The sequence below is a fragment of the Salvelinus namaycush genome, chromosome 2 (assembly GCF_016432855.1).
Source record: "Salvelinus namaycush isolate Seneca chromosome 2, SaNama_1.0, whole genome shotgun sequence".
In the NCBI taxonomy this organism is placed as follows: Eukaryota; Metazoa; Chordata; class Actinopteri; order Salmoniformes; family Salmonidae; genus Salvelinus; species Salvelinus namaycush.
In genome coordinates, this window is record NC_052308.1 from 3,549,639 (window position 1) to 3,573,863 (window position 24,225).

The 24,225-nt window shown below is 41.1% G+C and overlaps 1 protein-coding gene across 1 annotated transcript in view; it reads left to right on the forward strand.

The window, feature by feature from the left end:
- Positions 1–24,225, forward strand: part of LOC120020184 (metabotropic glutamate receptor 7-like) — a 460,663-nt gene that overhangs the window by 131,895 nt on the left and 304,543 nt on the right. The window contains exon 2 of the mRNA XM_038963679.1: positions 23,041–23,257. Within this exon, the coding sequence (XP_038819607.1) occupies positions 23,041–23,257 (217 nt within the window). The remainder of the gene's footprint in view (positions 1–23,040; positions 23,258–24,225) is intronic.

Here is a 24,225-nt window from a genome sequence, read left to right on the forward strand (position 1 = left end):
AAACCGAGGGGTCAGGGCTCTTAGCGTTGTGAACTTTTGATGCCTCAAAAGCTGTGCTTGCAAGCTCTCTGAGTTGTAAGATAGGCAAGCCAATGTGGGCTGTAGGGCCCAAGTAGGTAATGAAGGTGGGATACAGAAACATTTGTTTGAACGGTAACAGCTCTTCCATTCCTGTTTCAGTGAGTAGGTCAGTGTAAGCTGAACGAAGCCTATGATAGTAAGCTTGTGGGTGTTCGTTCCGAGCTTGTTTGATGGTGTTAGCCATTGAGCTATCGTGTTTGCGAGTCACAGAACCACTGAATTTTACTTTCAAAGCTGTGGCAAGTTTAGCGTAGTCATTTAGCACGTGTTGCTGTTGTAGACGAATGAGCCTCGTCACGTGTCTATTCGACTTTCGCTTCAACAGGTCAACCCTGTCAGATCCTGTAGTGTTCGGGTAGCCATCCAACGCGTCCTCTGTGTCAGCTAGGAATGTCTCAGCTTCCTCTGTGTCAGCTAGGAACGTCTCAGCTTCCTCTGTGTCAGCTAGGAACGTATCAGCTTCCTCTGTGTCAGCTAGGAACGTCTCAGTATAGTTTGACTGACCTGGAACGGGGTCAAAGGTGGGGAAATTCTTGACGAGTTTGTCAAGGTATTCCGCGCCATGCAGGCGGAGAGGGCTGGCTTCATACTGTGGGGAAATTGGGGCCGAAAGGCCAAAAGGGGAAGCCAAGCTTTGGCTTTGTTTGCCAAAAAGGGAATTTTTATAAACAGACCTGAAAGTCAGACCTGAAAGTCAGTGATTATTGCAAAAAAAAGCACATTAAACTATTTTGATAAAATAATTTAATTATTAGTGGGTCTTATGCAGTGGTGAAAAGTACTTAAGTAAAAATACTTTAAAGTACTACTTAAGTAGTTTTTTGGGGGTCTGTACTTTACTATTTCGATTTTTGACAAGTTTTATTTTTACTTCACTAAATTCCTAAAGAACATAATGTACTTTTTACTACATACATTTTCCCTGACACCCAAAAGTACATTTTGAATGGTTAGCAGAACAGTAAAATGGTCCAATTCACACACTTATCAAGAGAACATCCTTGGTCATCCCTACTGCCTCTGATCTGGCAGACTCACTCAACAGAGAACATCCCTGGTCATCCCTACTGCCTCTGATCTGGCAGACTCACTCAACACAAATGCTGCGTTTGCAAATGATGTGTGAAGGTTGGAGTGTTCCCCTGGCTATCTGTTTATAAAAATAAATAAAAAATGGTGCCGTCTGGTTTGTTTAATGTAAAGAATTTGAAGCGATTTATACTTTTATATTTTAGCAATTACATTTACTTTTGATACTTAATTTAGTAGATTTAAAACAAAATACTTTTAGACTTTTACTTAAGAGTGTGCAAAGCTGTCATCAAGGCAAACGGTGGATATGTTGAAGAATCTCAAGACTTTTTTGGTTACTACATGATTCTATAAGTGTTATTTCATAGTTTTGATGTCTTCACTATTATTCTAACATGTAGAAAATAATACAAATAAAATAAATACCCTTGAATGAGTAGATGTTCTAAAATATTTTACTGGTACTGGTTTGGTATAATATATGAAAATAATAAATGTATTGTCAATCATCTGATGAATAGGCCTTTTCCCACTATCGATCACTATAGCCTGCATAGTTCTCTGCATTTACATGCGTGAGTCCAATGCTCTGCAGACGTGACTAACCAGTGAGTTTATTTCTTACCTACAGTATGTGACATCGTATTTTTTGTGTAGACAGCCTTGTGTGTCTGGGCTCTGAGAAACCACCATCAAATACCACTCAATAGACAATCCTGTGTGTCTGGGCTCTGAGAAACCACCATCAAATACCACTCAATGATATGTAGTCTGCATACCATCTAACAAGCATGTCTACAGTTTGTTTTAATACAAAGAGAGGGAACATGAGAGAGAGAGGGAATAGGAGAGAGAGAGGGAATAGGAGAGAGAGAGGGAAGAGGAGAGAGAGAGGGAAGAGGAGAGAGAGAGGGAAGAGGAGAGAGTGAGGGAAGAGGAGAGAGAGAGGGAAGAGGGAGAGAGCGAGAGACAGAGAGAGAGAGAGAGAGAGAGAGAGGGAATAGGAGAGAGAGAGGGAATAGGAGAGAGAGGGAAGAGGAGAGAGAGAGGGAAGAGGAGAGAGAGGGAAGAGGGAGAGAGAGAGAGACAGAGAGAGAGAGAGAGAGAGGGAAAATGAGAGAGAGAGGGAATAGGAGAGAGAGAGGGAAGAGGAGAGAGAGAGGGAAGAGGAAGAAAGAGAGAGAGACGGGAGAGAGAGAGTGGTGAGGAGTGAGGGAAGAGGAGAGAGAGAGTGGTGAGGAGTGAGGGAAGAGGGAAGAGGAGAGAGAGTGGTGAGGAGTGAGGGAAGAGGAGAGAGAGAGAGAGAGAGAGTGGTGAGGAGAGAGGGAAGATGAGAGAGAGAGTGGTGAGGAGAGAGGGAAGATGAGAGAGAGGGAGAGTGGTGAGGAGAGTGGGGTGAGGAGAGTGGGATGTGGAGGACAGCAGAGAGCAGAGTCTGGTTTGATGATCAGAACAGCAGGGTAGCGCAGCTAGTTCTGATCTAACACCAGCACCACCACACCACTTTAAAGTTATGTTTAGTCGTTTTAATAAAGGCTCATGGGGGTCTCGCTGAGGGAAGAGTCAGTATGGTAATTACTAAAAGCCATATGCAGATTAGCCTTAACTTCTATAGGAGAGAAAGACAATGAGAAAGAGGCTTCTGGGGCAGAGTTTGACACATCTAATGAATAGGGTAGAAAGGAGAGGAGAGATTCAGAGAGGGAACTGCAGCGATGTGATGATCAGAACAGCAGGTAAGTGGTAGCTTGGGATCAGCCATGTTCTGGCCCTGGTCTGAACCTGTTCTGGCCCTGTTCTGGCCCTGTTCTGGCCCTGTTCTGAACCTGTTCTGGCCCTGTTCTGAACCTGTTCTGGCCCTGTTCTGAACCTGTTCTGGCCCTGTTCTGGCCCTGTTCTGAACCTGTTCTGGCCCTGTTCTGAACCTGTTCAGGCCCTGTTCTGAACCTGTTCTGGCCCTGTTCTGAACCTGTTCTGGCCCTGTTCTGGCCCTGTTCTGGCCCTGTTCTGAACCTGTTCTGGCCCTGTTCTGAACCTGTTCTGGCCCTGTTCTGAACCTGTTCAGGCCCTGTTCTGGCCCTGTTCTGGCCCTGTTCTGGCCCAGGTCTGAACCTGTTCAGGCCCTGTTCTGAACCTGTTCTGGCCCTGTTCTGAACCTGTTCAGGCCCTGTTCTGAACCTGTTCTGAACCTGTTCTGGCCCTGTTCTGAACCTGTTCTGGCCCTGTTCTGATCCTTTGTTGTATGGAGCCTTCACGACCTGTATCAAGGCTGTCTGTCTAGTCCTGTTGTATGGAGTCCTCACCACCTGTATCAAGGCTCTCTGTCTAGTCCTGTTGTATGGAGTCCTCACCACCTGTATCAAGGCTCTCTGTCTAGTCCTGTTGTATGGAGCCCTCACACCACCTGTATCAAGGCTCTCTGTCTAGTCCTGTTGTATGGAGCCCTCACCACCTGTATCAAGGCTCTCTGTCTAGTCCTGTTGTATGGAGCCCTCACACCACCTGTATCAAGGCTCTCTGTCTAGTCCTGTTGTATGGAGCCCTCACACCACCTGTATCAAGGCTCTCTGTCTAGTCCTGTTGTATGGAGCCCTCACCACCTGTATCAAGGCTCTCTGTCTAGTCCTGTTGTATGGAGTCCTCACCACCTGTATCAAGGCTCTCTGTCTAGTCCTGTTGTATGGAGCCCTCACCACCTGTATCAAGGCTCTCTGTCTAGTCCTGTTGTATGGAGTCCTCACCACCTGTATCAAGGCTCTCTGTCTAGTCCTGTTGTATGGAGTCCTCACCACCTGTATCAAGGCTCTCTGTCTAGTCCTGTTGTATGGAGCCTTCACGACCTGTATCAAGGCTCTCTGTCTAGTCCTGTTGTATGGAGTCCTCACCACCTGTATCAATTAATCGATTAATCAATGGTGCCTCGCTAAGGACATTCCCAGTGAAAGGAAAGGGGAGGTAGAGGGCTGCAGAGAAGGACATTAATTTCATCAACCAACAGCAGGGTAGAGTTGGGTTTGTCTGCTCTGGCCCGAGGATCTGATGTATTGAGCTCTAACATCACCGTCGCTTTCATTCTGTTTTAGTCCTTTTAATTAAAGCTGGAATCTTTAGGTGCTACATCCATTTTGGGACGGATAAATTAACAATATATATTATATCCCCACTGAATCTTGAAGAATATAACTTGTGAATGCGTCATGAGCTTAGTTCAACTGTCGTAACCAATCAGAACCCCAAAATACAAGTTTGTTTTTGACTCCAATGTTTGTAAACAAAGTAAATGTAAACAAAGACTGCGTAGCCTCATAACACGGTTAGAGCTATAATGTTGTCAGTCCATAGCTCTGTTTAGGAATTAGTCTCAGTTAAAACCCTCCTGCTGTGTTCCGGTTTTCTCTCTGAAAAATGTAGTTAATTTAATCTGATTGTCATAAGGTTCCATGACTTTGTCCACACGGGGCATCTGAACACACACAATACATTTGGATGATTTTCATTACATTTTGGGTGTTTTATTTAACTTTTGTACACCTGTGGTGTTCCCAGTCAAAAATGACCGGTCATTAGAAATGAATAGGTGAGACTAGTGTATAACTAGACTAGCGTATATTAGTGTATAACATGTTGTTCAGGCACATGCCCATTCATCCGATGGACACACTTCCTCTCCCAGACCCACACATGCATGTGTGTTTGAGCACACACACACCTCACTCCCCTTCTTGGCTTCCATGGAAACCCCCACGGGAACCTTTCCCATTAGAATCTTACCCCCACGGGAACCTTTCCCATTAGAATCTTACCCCCACGGGAACCTTTCCCATTAGAATCTTACCCCCACGGGAACCTTTCCCATTAGAATCTTACCCCCACGGGAACCTTTCCCATTAGAATCTTACCCCCACGGGAACCACACCTGTTGGCATTCTCACAAACAATCGCAACATTGTTTCAATAATATATAGAACTTTTCTCGCAGCTCTGGTATATAAAGCTTTTCTGAGGTCTTGCTCACAATTCATTCTGTGGCACAATGACCAAACGATATACTGTATGTGAGGCTCTTGATCATATCTTTGATCATGACACTGGTGAGGAGGAGAGAGGCCAGGAAACTGACAGTGAAGATGCATTAGAGGAGGACATGTCAGAAGTTGAAGACAACACAGAATATGATCCAGACCAAGAGAAAAGCAGTGATGAGGAAGAGGGCTGTTGTTACATTCCGGGTCAAAGAATGGGAATTTGTCCTGGTCTTCACCCCCATCTGAGAGGAGAGGTCGGCTGTCAGCTGAACATGTTATCAGGATGACCCCGGGGCCAACGAGATACGCCATGTCCCGGGGTTGTTGACATAAAATCCTGCCACTATTTAAAAATGTGAAATGATTTAAAAACAAATGTCCTTGTTAAACTTTGACAAAAAGTTGTCTGTGATAAATAGCACAATATGTGCTATATACATCTTGTCACGCCCTGACCTTAGATATCTCTGTTTTCTATATATTTTGGTTAGGTCAGGGTGTGACTAGGGTGGGTACTCTAGTGTTGTATGTCTAGGGTTTTGTATGTCTAGGGGTTTTGTATGTCTAGGGTTTTGTATGTCTAGGGGTTTTGTATGTCTAGGGTTTTGTATGTCTAGGGGGTTTGTATGTCTAGGGGTTTTGTATGTCTAGGGGGTTTGTATGTCTAGGGGTTTTGTATGTCTAGGGTTGTTGTATGTCTAGGGTTTTGTATGTCTAGGGGTTTTGTATGTCTAGGGTTTTGAATGTCTAGGGTTTTGTATGTCTAGGGGTTTTGTATGTCTAGGGTTTTGAATGTCTAGGGTTTTGTATGTCTAGGGTTTTGTATGTCTAGGGTTTTGTATGTCTAGGGTTTTGTATGTCTAGGGTTTTGTATGTCTAGGGTTGTTGTAGGTCTAGGGTTGTTGTAGGTCTAGGGTTGTTGTAGGTCTAGGGGTGTTGTAGGTCTAGGGTTGTTACAGGTCTAGGGTTGTTGTAGGGTTGTTGTAGGTCTAGGGTTGTTGTAGGTCTAGGGTTGTTGTAGGTCTAGGGTTGTTGTAGGTCTAGGGTTGTTGTAGGGGTGTTGTAGGTCTAGGGTTGTTGTAGGTCTAGGGTTGTTGTAGGTCTAGGGTTGTTACAGGTCTAGGGTTGTTGTATGTCTAGGGTTGTTGTAGGTCTAGGGTTGTTGTAGGGTTGTTGTATGTCTAGGGTTGTTGTAGGTCTAGGGTTGTTACAGGTCTAGGGTTGTTACAGGTCTAGGGTTGTTACAGGTCTAGGGTTGTTACAGGTCTAGGGTTGTTACAGGTCTAGGGTTGTTACAGGTCTAGGGTTGTTACAGGTCTAGGGTTGTTGTAGGTCTAGGGTTGTTACAGGTCTAGGGTTGTTACAGGTCTAGGGTTGTTACAGGTCTAGGGTTGTTACAGGTCTAGGGTTGTTGTAGGTCTAGGGTTGTTACAGGTCTAGGGTTGTTGTATGTCTAGGGTTGTTACAGGTCTAGGGTTGTTACAGGTCTAGGGTTGTTGTAGGTCTAGGGTTGTTGTAGGTCTAGGGTTGTTGTAGGTCTAGGGTTGTTACAGGTCTAGGGTTGTTGTAGGTCTAGGGTTGTTACAGGTCTAGGGTTGTTGTATGTCTAGGGTTGTTGTAGGTCTAGGGTTGTTACAGGTCTAGGGTTGTTACAGGTCTAGGGTTGTTGTATGTCTAGGGTTGTTGTAGGTCTAGGGTTGTTGTAGGTCTAGGGTTGTTGTATGTCTAGGGTTGTTACAGGTCTAGGGTTGTTACAGGTCTAGGGTTGTTACAGGTCTAGGGTTGTTACAGGTCTAGGGTTGTTACAGGTCTAGGGTTGTTGTAGGTCTAGGGTTGTTGTATGTCTAGGGTTGTTACAGGTCTAGGGTTGTTACAGGTCTAGGGTTGTTACAGGTCTAGGGTTGTTGTAGGTCTAGGGTTGTTGTAGGTCTAGGGTTGTTGTAGGTCTAGGGTTGTTGTATGTCTAGGGTTGTTACAGGTCTAGGGTTGTTACAGGACTAGGGTTGTTACAGGTCTAGGGTTGTTGTAGGTCTAGGGTTGTTGTAGGTCTAGGGTTGTTGTAGGGTTGTTGTAGGTCTAGGGTTGTTGTAGGTCTAGGGTTGTTGTAGGTCTAGGGTTGTTGTAGGTCTAGGGTTGTTGTATGTCTAGGGTTGTTGTAGGTCTAGGGTTGTTGTATGTCTAGGGTTGTTACAGGTCTAGGGTGTTATATTTCTATGGTGTTGTATTTCTATGTTGGTCTGATTGGGGATCATATTTAGGCAGCCCTGTTTCCCACTTTCTGTTGTGGGATCTTGTCTATGTGTAGTTGCCTGTCAGCACTCGTTTGTATAGCTTCACGTTTCGTTTTGTTATTTTGTTAGTTTGTTCAGTGTTCATTCTTTTAATAAATAAGAATGTACGCATACTACGCTGCGCTTTGGTCCGATCCTTATAACGAACGTGACACATCTGAGTATTTGTTATAGTCGGAATAATCCATACATTGTGCTTTTTTTACTCAGTTGTATGAGCTCAGGTCAATGAGGCCTACAGGCCATAAATAGCAAATAGAAGTTCAAAATGTGTAATGTTCACAAGAACTTAAGTTGATAAAAAGATCTAACACAACATTAGGTAATAATATATGTATTATTATGGATTTATAATCAGCTATAATGGGGACGGTCATTTTGGACCGGGAACACAGAATGAATTAACATGAAACGAACACAACAGGAGGGGTAAGAAGTTAAGGGTGGTGGCTCGCTAAGCGAAGACCCGGTATGTTAATTACTAAAAATCATATGCAGAATAGCCTCAGTTTATGACCGCAACAGCGTTAAATATTGTCCCCTACCCTCGATGGTTTGTGTCAGTCTGTTTTATTAAAATATATATTTTTCTAATATTTCCCCTTTAACATCTGAGCAGCATCACAGGTTAATGAAATCAAGCTCAAACCAAAGCATGTAAATGTCACTGAAACAAAACAAAATAAATAAATCATGTTCCTGGCTATTTCAATGTAGCGGTCGCCAATTCTCATCGTGCAACACAATGCAGTAGTTTATCATTCTGGTCAGATAAACACATGGTCCTTAGAGACGGATCCAGACTCTCAAATACTAAAGAATAATTTCTTCTCTCACTGAAAAACAGAGCAGGTGTCCATTCTGTTACAAGGAATTCAAGGTATTTGTCGTCTGTCCATTTTGTTTTATAAATCACTGTTCTCTTCTCATACCTACTCTCCTATAAACACCTTAAAAGTGCTAGAGGTTTAATGGTTTATGGTGTCAAACTCAACTAAAGCAGAAGCATGAAAATGTCACTGGTAATACCAATAATTATGTTCTTGGCTATTTCAAAGTAACAGCTGCCATTACAAAGATACATCGATGAATAAGGCAATAGGCAATAGGCCTTGTTCAATAAGAAAACACAATGGCATGAGAGTACCCCGTTGCTTGTAATTTATACAGTTATTTCTATGCTATTATAGCCGACTGTCACGCCCTGGCCATAGAGAGGCTTTTATTATCTATTTTGGTTAGGCCAGGGTGTGACTAGGGTGGGCATTCTAGTTTCTTTATTTCTATGTTTTCTGTTTCTATGTTTTGGTCGGGTATGGTTCTCAATCAGGGACAGCTGTCTATCGTTGTCTCTGATTGGGAATCATACTTAGGCAGCCTGTTTTTCCACCTTAGTTGTGGGTAGTTGTCTGTTTTAGTGGCCTGTATAGCCCTAGTCAGCTTCACGTTCGTTTTTTTGTTGTTTCTTGTTTTTGTTGGCGACATTCATAAATAAAAAGAAATGTCCGCTCACCACGCTGCACCTTGGTCCGGTCATTTCCACCCTGACGACGAACGTGACACCGACAGCGGTGTAATTAGATAAAGCAGTAGTATTATTTTCTGACTTGGGGGAAATGTTATACCTTTATACAGTGCCTTCAGAAAGTATTCATAGCCCTTGACTTTTCCCACTTTTTGTTGTGCTACAGTCTGAATTCAAAACGGATAAAATAGATGTATCTTTGTAGTGACTGGATGTATTGATACACCATCCAAAGCCTAATTAATAACTTCACCATGCTCAAAGGGATATTCAGCTTTATTTTTTACACATCTACCAATCAGTGTCCTTCTTTGCGAGGCATTGGAAAACCTCCCTGGTCTCTGTGGATGAATCTGTGCTTGAAATTCACTGCTCGACTGAAGGACCGTACAGAACATTTTATGTGTGGGTTACGGAGATGAGACAATCATTCAAAAATGATGTTAACCGCTATTATTGAACATGGAAATAGCCCATGCAACTTATTTTAAGAATTTTGAAAGCACATTTTTACTCCTGAACTTATTTAGGCCTGCCATAACAAAGGGGTTGAATACTTATTTGTTACGTTAATGTTTGTGTGAATACTTCCTGTACGTCTTCCTTCATGAAACCTGTGACTTGATGTTACAATACGTAGAAGCCTCTAGGACGGAAAACAAGGTGTTGTATTGCTCCACAGTTATTGTGTTCAGTTTATTCTGAGTGGCAAATCATTGATTTGGAACAGAGCATATTACCACAGGTTTAAAGTACATTCTGTAATTCACTACACAGAGAGAGACCATATTGCCTGTGTGTGTGTGTGTGTGTGTGTGTGTGTGTGTGTGTGTGTGTGTGTGTGTGTGTGTGTGTGTGTGTGTGTGTGTGTGTGTGTGTGTGTGTGTGTGTGTGTGTGTGTGTGTGTGTGTGTGAGTGTGATTGGCTAAAATATCATATCACGGTATTTACAAATATAAGTAATTTGTGTTTTTTAATAATAAAAGTTCTACATTTTACTTCAACCTAAAATAATTTCCTGCATTTCCATGTATTTCTGCATTTCCTCATTTGAGTTAATTTCCACACTGCCATGATATGGGACAAAAAAAACAGGCCTTATTTTTAACCAAATGTTGCAATTGCGATTTCTCTTGCAATATAGATCAAAACACTTGGGTGAACTGTTGGAATCATGGAAATATAATGTTTAAAGGAATTATATAGTTAGAATATACATAATAGTGGGCACTTTGAATACAGTGTTGTTTGACATGACAACGAATGAAAATGCCAGGGAGGAATAATTGTGACAGGGTAGGAACCAAAGTGATGGTTAGTGTTTCCTAGGGGACCCTATAATCTTTGGATACATTAAATGTTTCTTCATGTAGCCAACATATTTATGCTTCACCTATTTAATGTAGCAAAAGATTATAGGGTCCTACACCAGAACTGGTATCAGGCTATATTAGCTAGCTACATTTGCTCTGACTCAGTACATGTATTAGCTAGCTAGCTAGCTAGCCAGCTAACTAACTATTAGCATTAGTGGCTAACATTATTTAGCTAAAACTTGCTAAGAAAATACAAAACTAGCTGTTTGCAGATGTAAGAAACATAAACTAACAGTGTAATTATAGAACACTTGTGGATTTATATTAAGAAACGAATTGGAAACAACATTAATGTTGTCAACATCGTTGCATATGCTGCATTGACCAGAGGTTGACGCAGGGACAGGAGTGTTGTAAGTATGTCATATGTGGAGAATTTCATTAAATCAACAACTGTGTAGGCTAGGCCCAGTATTAATTTATTTAACCTTTATTTAACCAGGCAAGTCAGTTAACTTAAGAACACATTGTTATTTATGATGACGGCCTACACCGTCCAAATCCGGACGACGCTGGGCCAATTGTGCGCCTCCCTATGGGACTCCCAATCACGGCAGGTTGTGATACAGCCTGGAATCGAACCAGGGTCTGTTGTGATGCCTCTAGGACTGAGATGCAGTGCCTTAGGCCGCTGCGCCACTCGGGAGCCCAGTATAGTTTACTTAATAACATTTAAAAGTAGAATAGTAATTTCCCCCCTCCCCCTTCCGTTGGCTCACTCTCGCGCCTTACTCCAGTTCTAGCCAGTCACTAGGCTCAGTAGGCTAAATGATGAAGCTTTCAATAGTGGAATTGCAATGTCTTGTTGCAGCCAAAGACCTATCACTAACGCTATCATTAGGAAACAGGAAGGAAAGAGGAAAGAGGAAAGAGCGATATTTTAGCTCAATTCGATGGAGTTGTCTTTGACAACGATGGAACCGGCTTGTAAAAAAAACGCTGTGGTTTAATCCAATAGACTACCATCCGGAGAGCGGGACAAGCAGCCTGTGGCAAAGCTGCTCTACTCCCAACAACTTTCCCTTCAAGCCCAAATGTTTGTGTATGTAACAAAACCTGTGCCATCTGAGGTGAAGAGTGAAATGAAAATAGATAGACTCATGCAGTACTGCTGCTCAGGTGTTTTGTTGTTGTTCATGTTGTAAATGTGTTGTACATGTTCATATGTGTGCAGTGCTCAGCTGTAGGCTACATTTTTCTGCCAGTGAGCAGACCATCCTACTGGGGCCTCTGTCCTCATCCTACAGCCTTAACCCATCTACCAATAGGTCATTTAGAATACGTTCTTATCCAGAGAGACTTAGGTCTACAGTCAGTGCAAAAATAGGTAAGACAACCACATATAACAGTCACATATTGCATTACTTAATTTATTTTCAATACTTCCTAAACAAACACAAATAGCCAATATATTTATGTGCGACAAAAATGAGCATGGGACGGGACAGGAAAGTTCCCGGAGTTATCGAACAGTTGTGGCGTCAGAACAGTACAGGAACGAAATGGACAGGACAAGACAGGACAGGAATACATTTTCACACCTGTGTCAACCTCTAATACAGACTGTATGCAAGTGTCTTGTGGTCAAGCAACTGCAAACGTTCTCCTTGAGTGACAGGAGGCAGGGCTAGGTCTGTGTGGAAAGCGGCTTGGAGAGAACGAGGAAGGATGATTCAAGTAGCGGTGTAAACTATAAAAAGGTTTGAAGGACGTTACACATGGCAAATCACATTTAATAAACCCAAACATTCAAATACCATTATAGAAGGTAAAGTAAAAATCCAAACCGCTCTGTGCATCTATACCGGTGTATACTGTAATAATATAAGGTATACCGCCCAGCTCTAGTGTTTTTGTGTGTGTGTGTGTAAGACAGAGAACACAAAAACAAGAATCTTCAAGGCCTGAGAGTCAGAGGGTGGAAGGTGAAAGTTGTTGATTCCTGTGGAAGAGAGAGAGCGAGACAGAGAACAGGAAACAAGAATCTTCAAGGCCTGAGAGTCAGAGGGTGGAAGGTTGTTGACTGCTGTGGAAGAGAGAGAGCGAGACAGAGAACAGGAAACAAGAAACTTCAAGGCCTGAGAGTAAGAGGGTGGAAGGTTGTTGACTGCTGTGGAAGAGAGAGAGTGAGACAGAGAACAGGAAACAAGAATCTTCAAGGCCTGAGAGTAAGAGGGTGGAAGGTTGTTGACTGCTGTGGAAGAGAGAGCGAGACAGAGAACAGGAAACAAGAAACTTCAAGGCCTGAGAGTAAGAGGGTGGACGGCTGTTGTTTCCTGTGGAAGAGAGAGAGCGAGACAGAGAACAGGAAACAAGAAACTTCAAGGCCTGAGAGTCAGAGAGTGGACGGCTGTTGTTTCCTCATGTCACTGTTGAAACACTTGGTAGACCTCCAACTACACCCAATCAGAAGTCAGAAGTTTTCTATACAGTTCATTCGGAAATTATTCAGACCCCTTGACTTTTCCACATTTTGTTACGCCTGATTCTAAAATGGATTAAACAGGTTTTTAGAAATGTAAAAATATAACAAACAAAAAAAACTGTAATATTACATTTACAAAAGTAGTCAGACCCTTTACTCAATACTTTGCTGAATGACATTTTGCAGCGACTACAGCCTTGAGTGTTCTTGGCTAGGTCGCTACAAGCTTGGCACACCTGTATTTGGGGAGTTTCCCCTATTCTTCTCTGCAGATCCTCTCAAGCTCTGTCAGGTTAGATGGGGAGTGTTGCTGCACAGCTTTTTATATTACCCATAGCCATTGTTTACTACTATACTATATTACCCATAGCCATGATTTAATACTATAGTGTAATACCCATAGCCATTGTTTACTACTATACTATATTACCCATAGCCATTGTTTACTACTATAGTCTATCACCCATAGCCATTGTTTACTAGTATAGTATATTACCCATAGCCATGATTTAATACTATAGTGTAATACCCATAGCCATTGTTTACTACTATAGTATATTACCCATAGCCAGTGTTTACTACTATAGTATATTACCCATAGCCAGTGTTTACTACTATAATATATTACCCATAGCCATTGTTTACTACTATACTATATTACCCATAGCCATGATTTAATACTATAGTGTAATACCCATAGCCATTGTTTACTACTATACTATATTACCCATAGCCATTGTTTACTACTATAGTCTATCACCCATGGCCATTGTTTACTACTATAGTATATCACCCATGGCCATTGTTTACTACTATAGTATATTACCCATAGCCATTGTTTACTACTATAGTATATTACCCATAGCCATTGTTTACTACTATAGTATATCACCCATAGCCATTGTTTACTAGTATAGTATATCACCCATGGCCATTGTTTACTACTATAGTATATCACCCATGGCCATTGTTTACTACTATAGTATATCACCCATAGCCATTGTTTACTACTATAGTATATTACCCATAGCCATTGTTTACTACTATAGTATATCACCCATAGCCATTGTTTACTACTATAGTATATTACCCATAGCCATTGTTTACTACTATAGTATATTACCCATAGCCATTGTTTACTACTATAGTCTATCACCCATGGCCATTGTTTACTACTATAGTATATTACCCATAGCCATTGTTTACTACTATAGTCTATCACCCATGGCCATTGTTTACTACTATAGTCTATCACCCATGGCCAGTGTTTACTACTATAGTATATCACCCATAGCCATTGTTTACTACTATAGTCTATCACCCATAGCCATTGTTTACTACTATAGTCTATCACCCATAGCCATTGTTTACTACTATAGTATATCACCCATAGCCATTGTTTACTACTATAGTATATTACCCATAGCCATTGTTTACTACTATAGTATATCACCCATAGCCATTGTTTACTACTATAGTCTATCACCCATAGCCATTGTTTACTACTATAGTATATCACCCATAGCCATTGTTTACTACTATAGTCTATCACCCATAGCCATTGTTTACTACTATAGTCTATCACCCATAGCCATTGTTTACTACTATAGTATATCACCCATAGCCATTGTTTACTACTATAGTCTATCACCCATGGCCATTGTTTACTACTATAGTATATCACCCATAGCCATTGTTTACTACTATAGTCTATCACCCATAGCCATTGTTTACTACTATTGTCTATCACCCATAGCCATTGTTTACTACTATAGTATATCACCCATAGCCATTGTTTACTACTATAGTATATCACCCATAGCCATTGTTTACTACTATAGTATATCACCCATAGCCATTGTTTACTACTATAGTATATCACCCATGGTCATTGTTTACTACTATAGTATATCACCCATAGCCATTGTTTACTACTATAGTATATTACCCATAGCCATTGTTTACTACTATAGTATATCACCCATAGCCATTGTTTACTACTATAGTATATTACCCATAGCCATTGTTTACTACTATAGTATATTACCCATAGCCATTGTTTACTACTATAGTCTATCACCCATGGCCATTGTTTACTACTATAGTATATTACCCATAGCCATTGTTTACTACTATAGTATATTACCCATAGCCATTGTTTACTACTATAGTATATCACCCATAGCCATTGTTTACTACTATAGTATATTACCCATAGCCATTGTTTACTACTATAGTCTATCACCCATGGCCATTGTTTACTACTATAGTATATTACCCATAGCCATTGTTTACTACTATAGTATATCACCCATGGCCAGTGTTTACTACTATAGTATATCACCCATAGCCAGTGTTTACTACTATAGTATATCACCCATACCCATTGTTTACTACTATAGTCTATCACCCATGGCCATTGTTTACTACTATAGTATATCACCCATGGCCAGTGTTTACTACTATAGTCTATCACCCATAGCCATTGTTTACTACTATAGTATATCACCCATGGCCATTGTTTACTACTATAGTATATCACCCATAGCCATTGTTTACTACTATAGTATATTACCCATAGCCATTGTTTACTACTATAGTATATCACCCATAGCCATTGTTTACTACTATAGTATATCACCCATAGCCATTGTTTACTACTATAGTATATTACCCATAGCCATTGTTTACTACTATAGTATATCACCCATAGCCATTGTTTACTACTATAGTATATTACCCATAGCCATTGTTTACTACTATAGTATATTACCCATAGCCATTGTTTACTACTATAGTCTATCACCCATGGCCATTGTTTACTACTATAGTATATTACCCATAGCCATTGTTTACTACTATAGTATATTACCCATAGCCATTGTTTACTACTATAGTATATCACCCATAGCCATTGTTTACTACTATAGTATATTACCCATAGCCATTGTTTACTACTATAGTCTATCACCCATGGCCATTGTTTACTACTATAGTATATTACCCATAGCCATTGTTTACTACTATAGTATATCACCCATGGCCAGTGTTTACTACTATAGTATATCACCCATAGCCAGTGTTTACTACTATAGTATATTACCCATACCCATTGTTTACTACTATAGTCTATCACCCATGGCCATTGTTTACTACTATAGTATATTACCCATAGCCATTGTTTACTACTATAGTATATCACCCATAGCCATTGTTTACTACTATAGTATATTACCCATAGCCATTGTTTACTACTATAGTATATCACCCATGGCCAGTGTTTACTACTATAGTATATCACCCATAGCCATTGTTTACTACTATAGTCTATCACCCATGGCCAGTGTTTACTACTATAGTATATTACCCATAGCCATTGTTTACTACTATAGTATATCACCCATAGCCATTGTTTACTACTATAGTATATCACCCATAGCCATTGTTTACTACTATAGTCTATCACCCATAGCCAGTGTTTACTACTATAGTATATTACCCATAGCCATTGTTTACTACTATAGTCTATCACCCATGGCCATTGTTTACTACTATAGTATATTACCCATAGCCATTGTTTATTACTATAGTATATCACCCATGGCCAGTGTTTACTACTATAGTATATCACCCATGGCCATTGTTTACTACTATAGTATATTACCCATACCCATTGTTTACTACTATAGTCTATCACCCATGGCCATTGTTTACTACTATAGTATATTACCCATAGCCATTGTTTACTACTATAGTATATTACCCATAGCCATTGTTTACTACTATAGTATATCACCCATAGCCATTGTTTACTACTATAGTATATTACCCATAGCCATTGTTTACTACTATAGTATATCACCCATGGCCAGTGTTTACTACTATAGTATATCACCCATAGCCATTGTTTACTACTATAGTCTATCACCCATGGCCAGTGTTTACTACTATAGTATATTACCCATAGCCATTGTTTACTACTATAGTATATCACCCATAGCCATTGTTTACTACTATAGTATATCACCCATAGCCATTGTTTACTACTATAGTCTATCACCCATAGCCAGTGTTTACTACTATAGTATATTACCCATAGCCATTGTTTACTACTATAGTATATTACCCATAGCCAGTGTTTACTACTATAGTATATCACCCATAGCCAGTGTTTACTACTATAGTATATTACCCATAGCCATTGTTTACTACTATAGTATATTACCCATAGCCATTGTTTACTACTATAGTATATTACCCATAGCCATTGTTTACTACTATAGTATATCACCCATAGCCATTGTTTACTACTATAGTATATCACCCATAGCCATTGTTTACTACTATAGTATATCACCCATGGCCATTGTTTACTACTATAGTATATCACCCATAGCCATTGTTTACTACTATAGTATATTACCCATGGCCATTGTTTACTACTATAGTATATTACCCATAGCCATTGTTTACTACTATAGTATATCACCCATAGCCATTGTTTACTACTATAGTCTATCACCCATAGCCATGATTTAATACTATAGTGTAATACCAATGGCCATTCCTGTCTGGTCGTGTTCAGCTGTCATACGATGTTGGACTGAATCGTTTTATGTTTTATGACTGAATGTTTTACTTCTGTTCTTCAAATCGTTTTATTTCTACACTCTCCACATCCATTCTTCTTATCCGCTCCTCTAATAATGGGCAGTATTTACACATGAATGCTTCTACTCTCCTCCCATTAAATTAAGAGAGATCAAAGGGCTAATTGAAGAAACAGCATGTTGTTTGGATTTACAGCTAACGGAGGTCTCTCCTGAGAGAGAATTAACAAGGCCAAGGGACCAGACCCAAATGGACATAATGTGAAAGTAATCCCAGACCACTCTCTGATGGAATGGAATTTCAATGAAGAGCAAGGTGTGTCAAACTAATTTAGAAGTTTGAGGGATATCGTACTTTAAAAAAATTTGCTTACGGGCACCTGGTAATCTCAGGCGGTCTCCCTTCCCAGTACTAACCAGGCCCGACCCTGAACAGGCGTATTCACGATAGTATGGCACAAGGAGTCAATAGAGCAGGATCAGCCAAGAATGTCGCTGGGCCAATTTTGCGCAGTGCAAGGCATATTGTATCTTATTTTACTGATAACTCTGAACTTCATAAACTGTAATTATTCATTGTGGAAAAACAGTTTGAAATATGCAAAATGATCATGATATAGCATTTACTCAATATTAATAACGTTGAGCAGTGAAGTTTTGCTGAAGGCAAGGAGATGTCAAAACTTCCAATTATCCTCGGCCATAAAAAATCTAACTTTCAGTATTTCTGTCAAGCTTGTTTGGAAATCTCTGCCAGAATTGGTTCATGATTGAACTTTGGTTTTTAAAGACGTGTTCACATTGGCAGTTTGAAGTGACTCAAATCCAACTTCGTATGTGGTTTGAAGTGAGATATAAATCTGTTTCCAGGCCATGTGACTTGTGTAAAACCTCGTGTGGTTTTTAGACTTTTATTCGGCATATCTTGTTGCTTGCTAGCTACTCTGTTGACAGTTTGACAAGAACATCTGGGAGCTAACTAGCTTGTTAATTGTTTACAAAACAAATGAGTGAATGTGCTAAAAAGCTAAACAGCTACCTAGTTAGCTAGTTGACTGCTGTGGCTAGCTAGTTGACTGCTGTGGCTAGCTAGTTGACTGCTGTGGCTAGCTAGTTTAATGATGTGGCAAGCTAGTTGACTGCTCTGGCTAACTAGTTAACTGCTCTGGCTAGCTAGTTAACTAGTGTGGCTAGCTAGTTGACTGCTGTGGCAAGCTAGTTGACTGCTCTGGCTAGCAAGTTAACTAGTGTGGCTAGCTAGTTGACTGCTGTGGCTAGCTAGTTAACTGCTGTGGCTAGCTAGTTAACTAGTGTGGCTAGCTAATTAACTGCTGTGGCTAGCTAGTTGACTGCTGTGGCTAGCAAGTTAACTAGTGTGGCTAGCTAGTTGACTGCTGTGGCTAGCTAGTTAACTGCTGTGGCTAGCTAGTTAACTAGTGTGGCTAGCTAATTAACTGCTGTGGCTAGCTAGTTGACTGCTGTGGCTAGCTAGTTAACTAGTGTGGCTAGCTAGTTAACTGCTGTGGCTAGCTAGTTGACTGCTGTGGCTAGCTAGTTGACTGCAGTGGCTAGATAGTTGACTGCTGTGGCTAGCTAGTTAACTAGTGTGGCTAGTTAGTTGACTGCTGTGGCTAGCTAGTTGACTGCTGTGGCTAGCTAGTTAACTAGTGTGGCTAGCTAGTCGACTGCTGTGGCTAGCTAGTTGACTGCTGTGGCTAGCTAGTTAACTAGTATGGCTAGCTAGTTGACTGCTGTGGCTACCTAGTTAACCAGTGTGGCTAGCTAGTTGACTGGTGTGGCTAGCTAGTTAACTGGTGTAGCTAGCTAGTTGACTGCTGTGGCTAGCTAGTTAACTAGTGTGGCTAGCTAGTTAACTGCTGTGGCTAGCTAGTTGACTGCTGTGGCTAGCTAGTTAAATAGTATGGCTAGCTAGTTAACTGCTGTGGCTAGCTAGTTGACTGCTGTGGCTAGCTATTTGACTGCTGTGGCTAGCTAGTTAACTAGTGTGGCTAGTTAGTTGACTGCTGTGGCTAGCTAGTTGACTGCTGTGGCTAGCTAGTTAACTAATGTGGCTAGCTAGTTAACTAGTGTGGCTAGCTAGTTGACTGCTGTGGCTACCTAGTTAACTAGTGTGGCTAGCTAGTTGACTGCTGTGGCTACCTAGTTAACCAGTGTGGCTAGCTAGTTAACTAGTGTGGCTAGCTAGTTGACTGCTGTGGCTAGCTAGTTGACTGCTGTGGCTAGCTAGTTAACTAGTGTGGCTAGCTAGTTAACTAGTGTGGCTAGCTAGTTGACTGCTGTGGCTACCTAGTTAACTAGTGTGGCTAGCTAGTTGACTGCTGTGGCTACCTAGTTAACCAGTGTGGCTAGCTAGTTAACTAGTGTGGCTAGCTAGTTGACTGCTGTGGCTAGCTAGTTGACTGCTGTGGCTAGCTAGTTAACTGCTGTGGCTAGCTAGTTAACTAGTGTGGCTAGCTAATTAACTGCTGTGGCTAGCTAGTTGACTGCTGTGGCTAGCTAGTTAACTAGTGTGGCTAGCTAGTTGACTGTTGTGGCTAGCTAGTTAACTGCTGTGGCTAGCTAGTTGACTGCTGTGGCTAGCTAGTTGACTGATGTGGCTAGCTAGTTGACTGCTGTGGCTAGCTAGTTAACTAGTGTGGCTAGCTAGTTGACTGCTGTGGCTAGCTAGTTAACTAGTGTGGCTAGCTAGTTGACTGCTGTGGCTAGCTAGTTAACTAGTGTGGCTAGCTAGTTTACTGCTGTGGCTAGCTAGTTAACTGCTGTGGCTAGCTAGTTGACTGCTGTGGCTAGCTAGTTGACTGCTGTGGCTAGATAGTTAACTAGTGTGGCTAGCTAGTTGACTGCTGTGGCTAGCTAGTTAACTAGTGTGGCTAGCTAGTTGACTGCTGTGGCTAGCTAGTTAATTAGTGTGGCTAGCTAGTTGACTGCTGTGGCTAGCTAGTTAACTAGTATGGCTAACTAGTTGACTGCTGTGGCTAGCTACTTAACTAGTGTGGCTAGCTTGTTGACTGCTGTGGCTAGCTAGTTAACTAGTGTGGCTAGCTAGTTGACTGCTCTGGCTAGCTAGTTAACTAGTGTGCCTAGCTAGTTGACTGCTGTGGCTAACTAGTTAACTAGTGTGGCTAGCTAGTTGACTGCTGTGGCTAGCTAGTTAACTCGTGTGTATAGCTAGTTGACTGCTCTGGCTAGCTAGTTGACTGCTGTGGCTAGCTAGTTGACTGCTGTGGCCAGCTAGTTGACTGCTGTGGCTAGCCAAAAATGACTTGTTTTGAAAGTTGGGGGCATCTTATCCTTTGATGAGTTAAAAGTGTTCTTACATCATGATTTTAAACATTAAAAGGAACTGGGAAATGTCCATGGCAGGCATTGTTTTCACCTTAGGTTGCTATCTAACTTCTGAGTGATAGAAAGCACGAGCGCAACTACAAATCAGCCTTCACTACTGCGCACACACCCGTCATTACTATGACAACTAGCATAGCCATGTAAGCATATGACTGCAGTCTGATCACACACAAATAACTTGGTCGCTTGGAACTGGCTGTTTGGACAGTCAGTTATATTGCAAAATGGATTTTGAAAAAACACAAATGATTTGAGCATTAAGGCCTGCAGTGTGAACACGGCTTTAGAGCCCAAGTCATGCAGCCAGGGCTGTCTAATATAATAACATACAGAGTAAAATCTCATGCAAACAAGGACATGCAGAGGACTGTAGATGTGCTTGTTAGATGTTATGCCGACTACATATCATTGAGTGGTATTTGACTGGTTTCTCAGAGCCCAGACACACAGGGCTGTCTAAACAAAAAATACAATGTCACATACTGTAGGTAAGGATTAAACTCACTGGTTAGTCAGGTCTGCAGAGCATTGGACTCACGCATGTAAATGCAGAGAACTATGCATGCTATAGTGATCAATAGTGGGATTGGCCTATTCATCAGATGATTGAAAATACAGTTATTCTTTTTTTATAAAAAAATATAAGACGATGGATAATGTACAGTACCATTCAAATATCTTAGAACACCTACTCATTCAGGGGCATTTCTATATTTTGACTATTTTTTACATTGTAGAATAATAGTGAAGACATCAAAACTATGAAAAAACACATATGGAATAATGTATTCAAAGTAGCCACCCTTTGCCTTGATGACAGCTTTGGACACTGTTGGCATTCTCTCAACCAGCTTCATGACGTAGTCAACTGGAATGCATTCCAATGAACAGGTGTGCCTTTTTAAAAGTTAAATAGTGGAATTTCTTTCCTTCTTAATGTGTTTGAGCCAATTAGTTGTGTTGTGACAACGTAGGGTTTATATACAGAAGATAGACCTTAATTGATAAAAGACCAAGTCCATATTATGGCAAGAACAGCTCAAATAAGCAAAGAGAAACGACAGTCCATTATTTTAAGACATGAAGGTCAGTCAATCCAGACAATTTCAAGAACTTTGAAAGTTTCTTCAAGTGCAGTTGCAAAAACCATCAAGCACTAAAATGAAACTGGCTCTTGAGGACTGCCACAGGAAAGGAATACCCAGAGTTACCTCTGCTGCAGAGGATAAGCTCATTAGAGTTACCGGCCTCAGACATTTTTGCCCAAATAAATGCTTCACAGAGTTCAAGTAACAGACACATCTCAAAATGAACTGTTCAGAGGAGACTGCGTGAATCAGGCCTTCATGGTGGAATTGCTGCAAAGAAACCACTACTAAAGAACACCAATAAACATAACAGACTTGATTGGGCCAAGAAACACGAGCAATGGACATTAGAATGGTGAAAATCTGGGATTTTTGGTTCCGTGTCTTTGTGAGACGCAGAGTAGGTGAACGGATGATCTCCGCATGTGTGGTTCCCACCATGAAGCATGGAGAAGTTGGTGTGATGGTGTGGGGGTACATTGCTGGTGACACTGTCAGTGATGTATTTATAATTCAAGGCACACTTAACCAACATGGCTACCACAGAATTCTGCAGCGATACGCCATCCCATCTGATTTACGCTTAGTGGGACTATCATTTGTTTTTCAACAGGACAATGACCCAACACACCTACAGGCTGTGTAAGGGCTATTTGACCAAGAGGGAAAGTGATGGAGTTTTGCATCAGATGATGGCCTCCACAATCACCCGACCTCATCCCAATTCAGACGGTTTGGGATGAGTTGGACCGCGGAGTGACATTTAAAAAAGCAAACAACAGGTGCTCAGCATATGTGGGAACTCCTCCAAGACTGTTGGGAAAGCATTCCAGGTGAAGCTGGTTGAGATAATGCCAATAGTGTGCAAAGCTGTCATCAATGCTACTTTGAAGAATCAAAAATATAAAATATATTTTGATTTGTTTACCACTTTTTTGGTTACGATGTCTTCAATATTATTCTACAATGTAGAAAATAGTAAAAATAAAGAAAAGCCCTTGAATGAATAGGTGTGTCCAAACTTTTGACTGGTACTGTGTGACAAGTGCAGTCCTATCGCTGACTGCCATCTGTCCAGCATATCGTATTCCACCTTGTGGAGCAAGCTGTTACACATCCGAGTACTACTATGTCCACTTTACATTCCCCAACCCGAGAAAACAGCCATGATTGACATTATGATGTCCTCTCCATCTTAACCCTTCTTCCCTCTCTCCTCAGATTCCTCAGATCAGCTATGCCTCCACGGCCCCGGAGCTGAGCGATGACCGACGGTATGACTTCTTCTCTCGTGTGGTGCCCCCGGACTCTTTTCAAGCCCAGGCCATGGTGGACATAGTCAAGGCCATGGGCTGGAACTACATATCTACCGTAGCATCAGAAGGATCCTATGGAGAGAAGGGAGTGGATACCTTCCATCAGCTGTCCAGAGAATCAGGTCAGTCTTAAAGTGATCTATCTGGGGAATGTTCTATAATGTTCTATAATGTTCTCTAATGTTCTCTAATGTTCTCTAATGTGCTCCAATGTTTTCTTATGTTCTCTTATGTTCTCTAATGTTCTCTAATGTTCTCCAATGTTCTCTAATGTGCTCCAATGTTCTCTAATGTTCTCAAATGTTCTCCAATGTTCTCCAATGTTCTTGAATGTTCTCTAATGTTCTATAATGTTCTCTAATGTTCTCTAATGTTCTCTTATGTTCTCTTATGTTCTCTAATGTTCTCTAATGTCCTCTAATGTGCATATTGTAAGGGTGTCAAGTGGATTCACTTCTGATGTGATTAAATGATCAAGTAATTTAAATGATCCTCAAGTGGAATGACATCATATGGTAACCACTGTGGGCTACAAGTTAGAAACAACTCAGTTTATTTGGAAGATATGTCCCCGGAGTTTGGTGTGGTAAACATTGTATGTAAACCATGTATGCTAGAATGGTTAAACATATAGACCTACTGTACTATAATGTCAACTAAACAATTTCACTCTAGCATTAGGAAGACATTGATCTTCACACTGACCTTTTTTGTTCATTAGCAAAGACAGCTAATCGACTGTTTTTGGACAGCGATCGTTTTAGTTTTTAGAGATTCCCATATCAATGGTAATCAAATAGACAATACAACAATATCTGGTTGACAAAGTAAGAGCCTATAAGATTTTCTTCTGTATTTACCAGATGAAACAGAGTTGGGAGGCTGTTGAAGCCCTAGCAGCCATCTGGCCCGTGATGACACCCTCCCTGAGATGCCTCACGGTCTGACAGTTGGCTTTAGTCTTGCCCTGTCAGATAGTATTGGTGACTTAGAGTGATGGAGTGTTGTGTACACAGGGTCCCGAGGTCAAGCCCCGGGTCAGGAAGACAGGGAACGAACTTACTCTGCTAGATTTCCATGAGAGGAACTT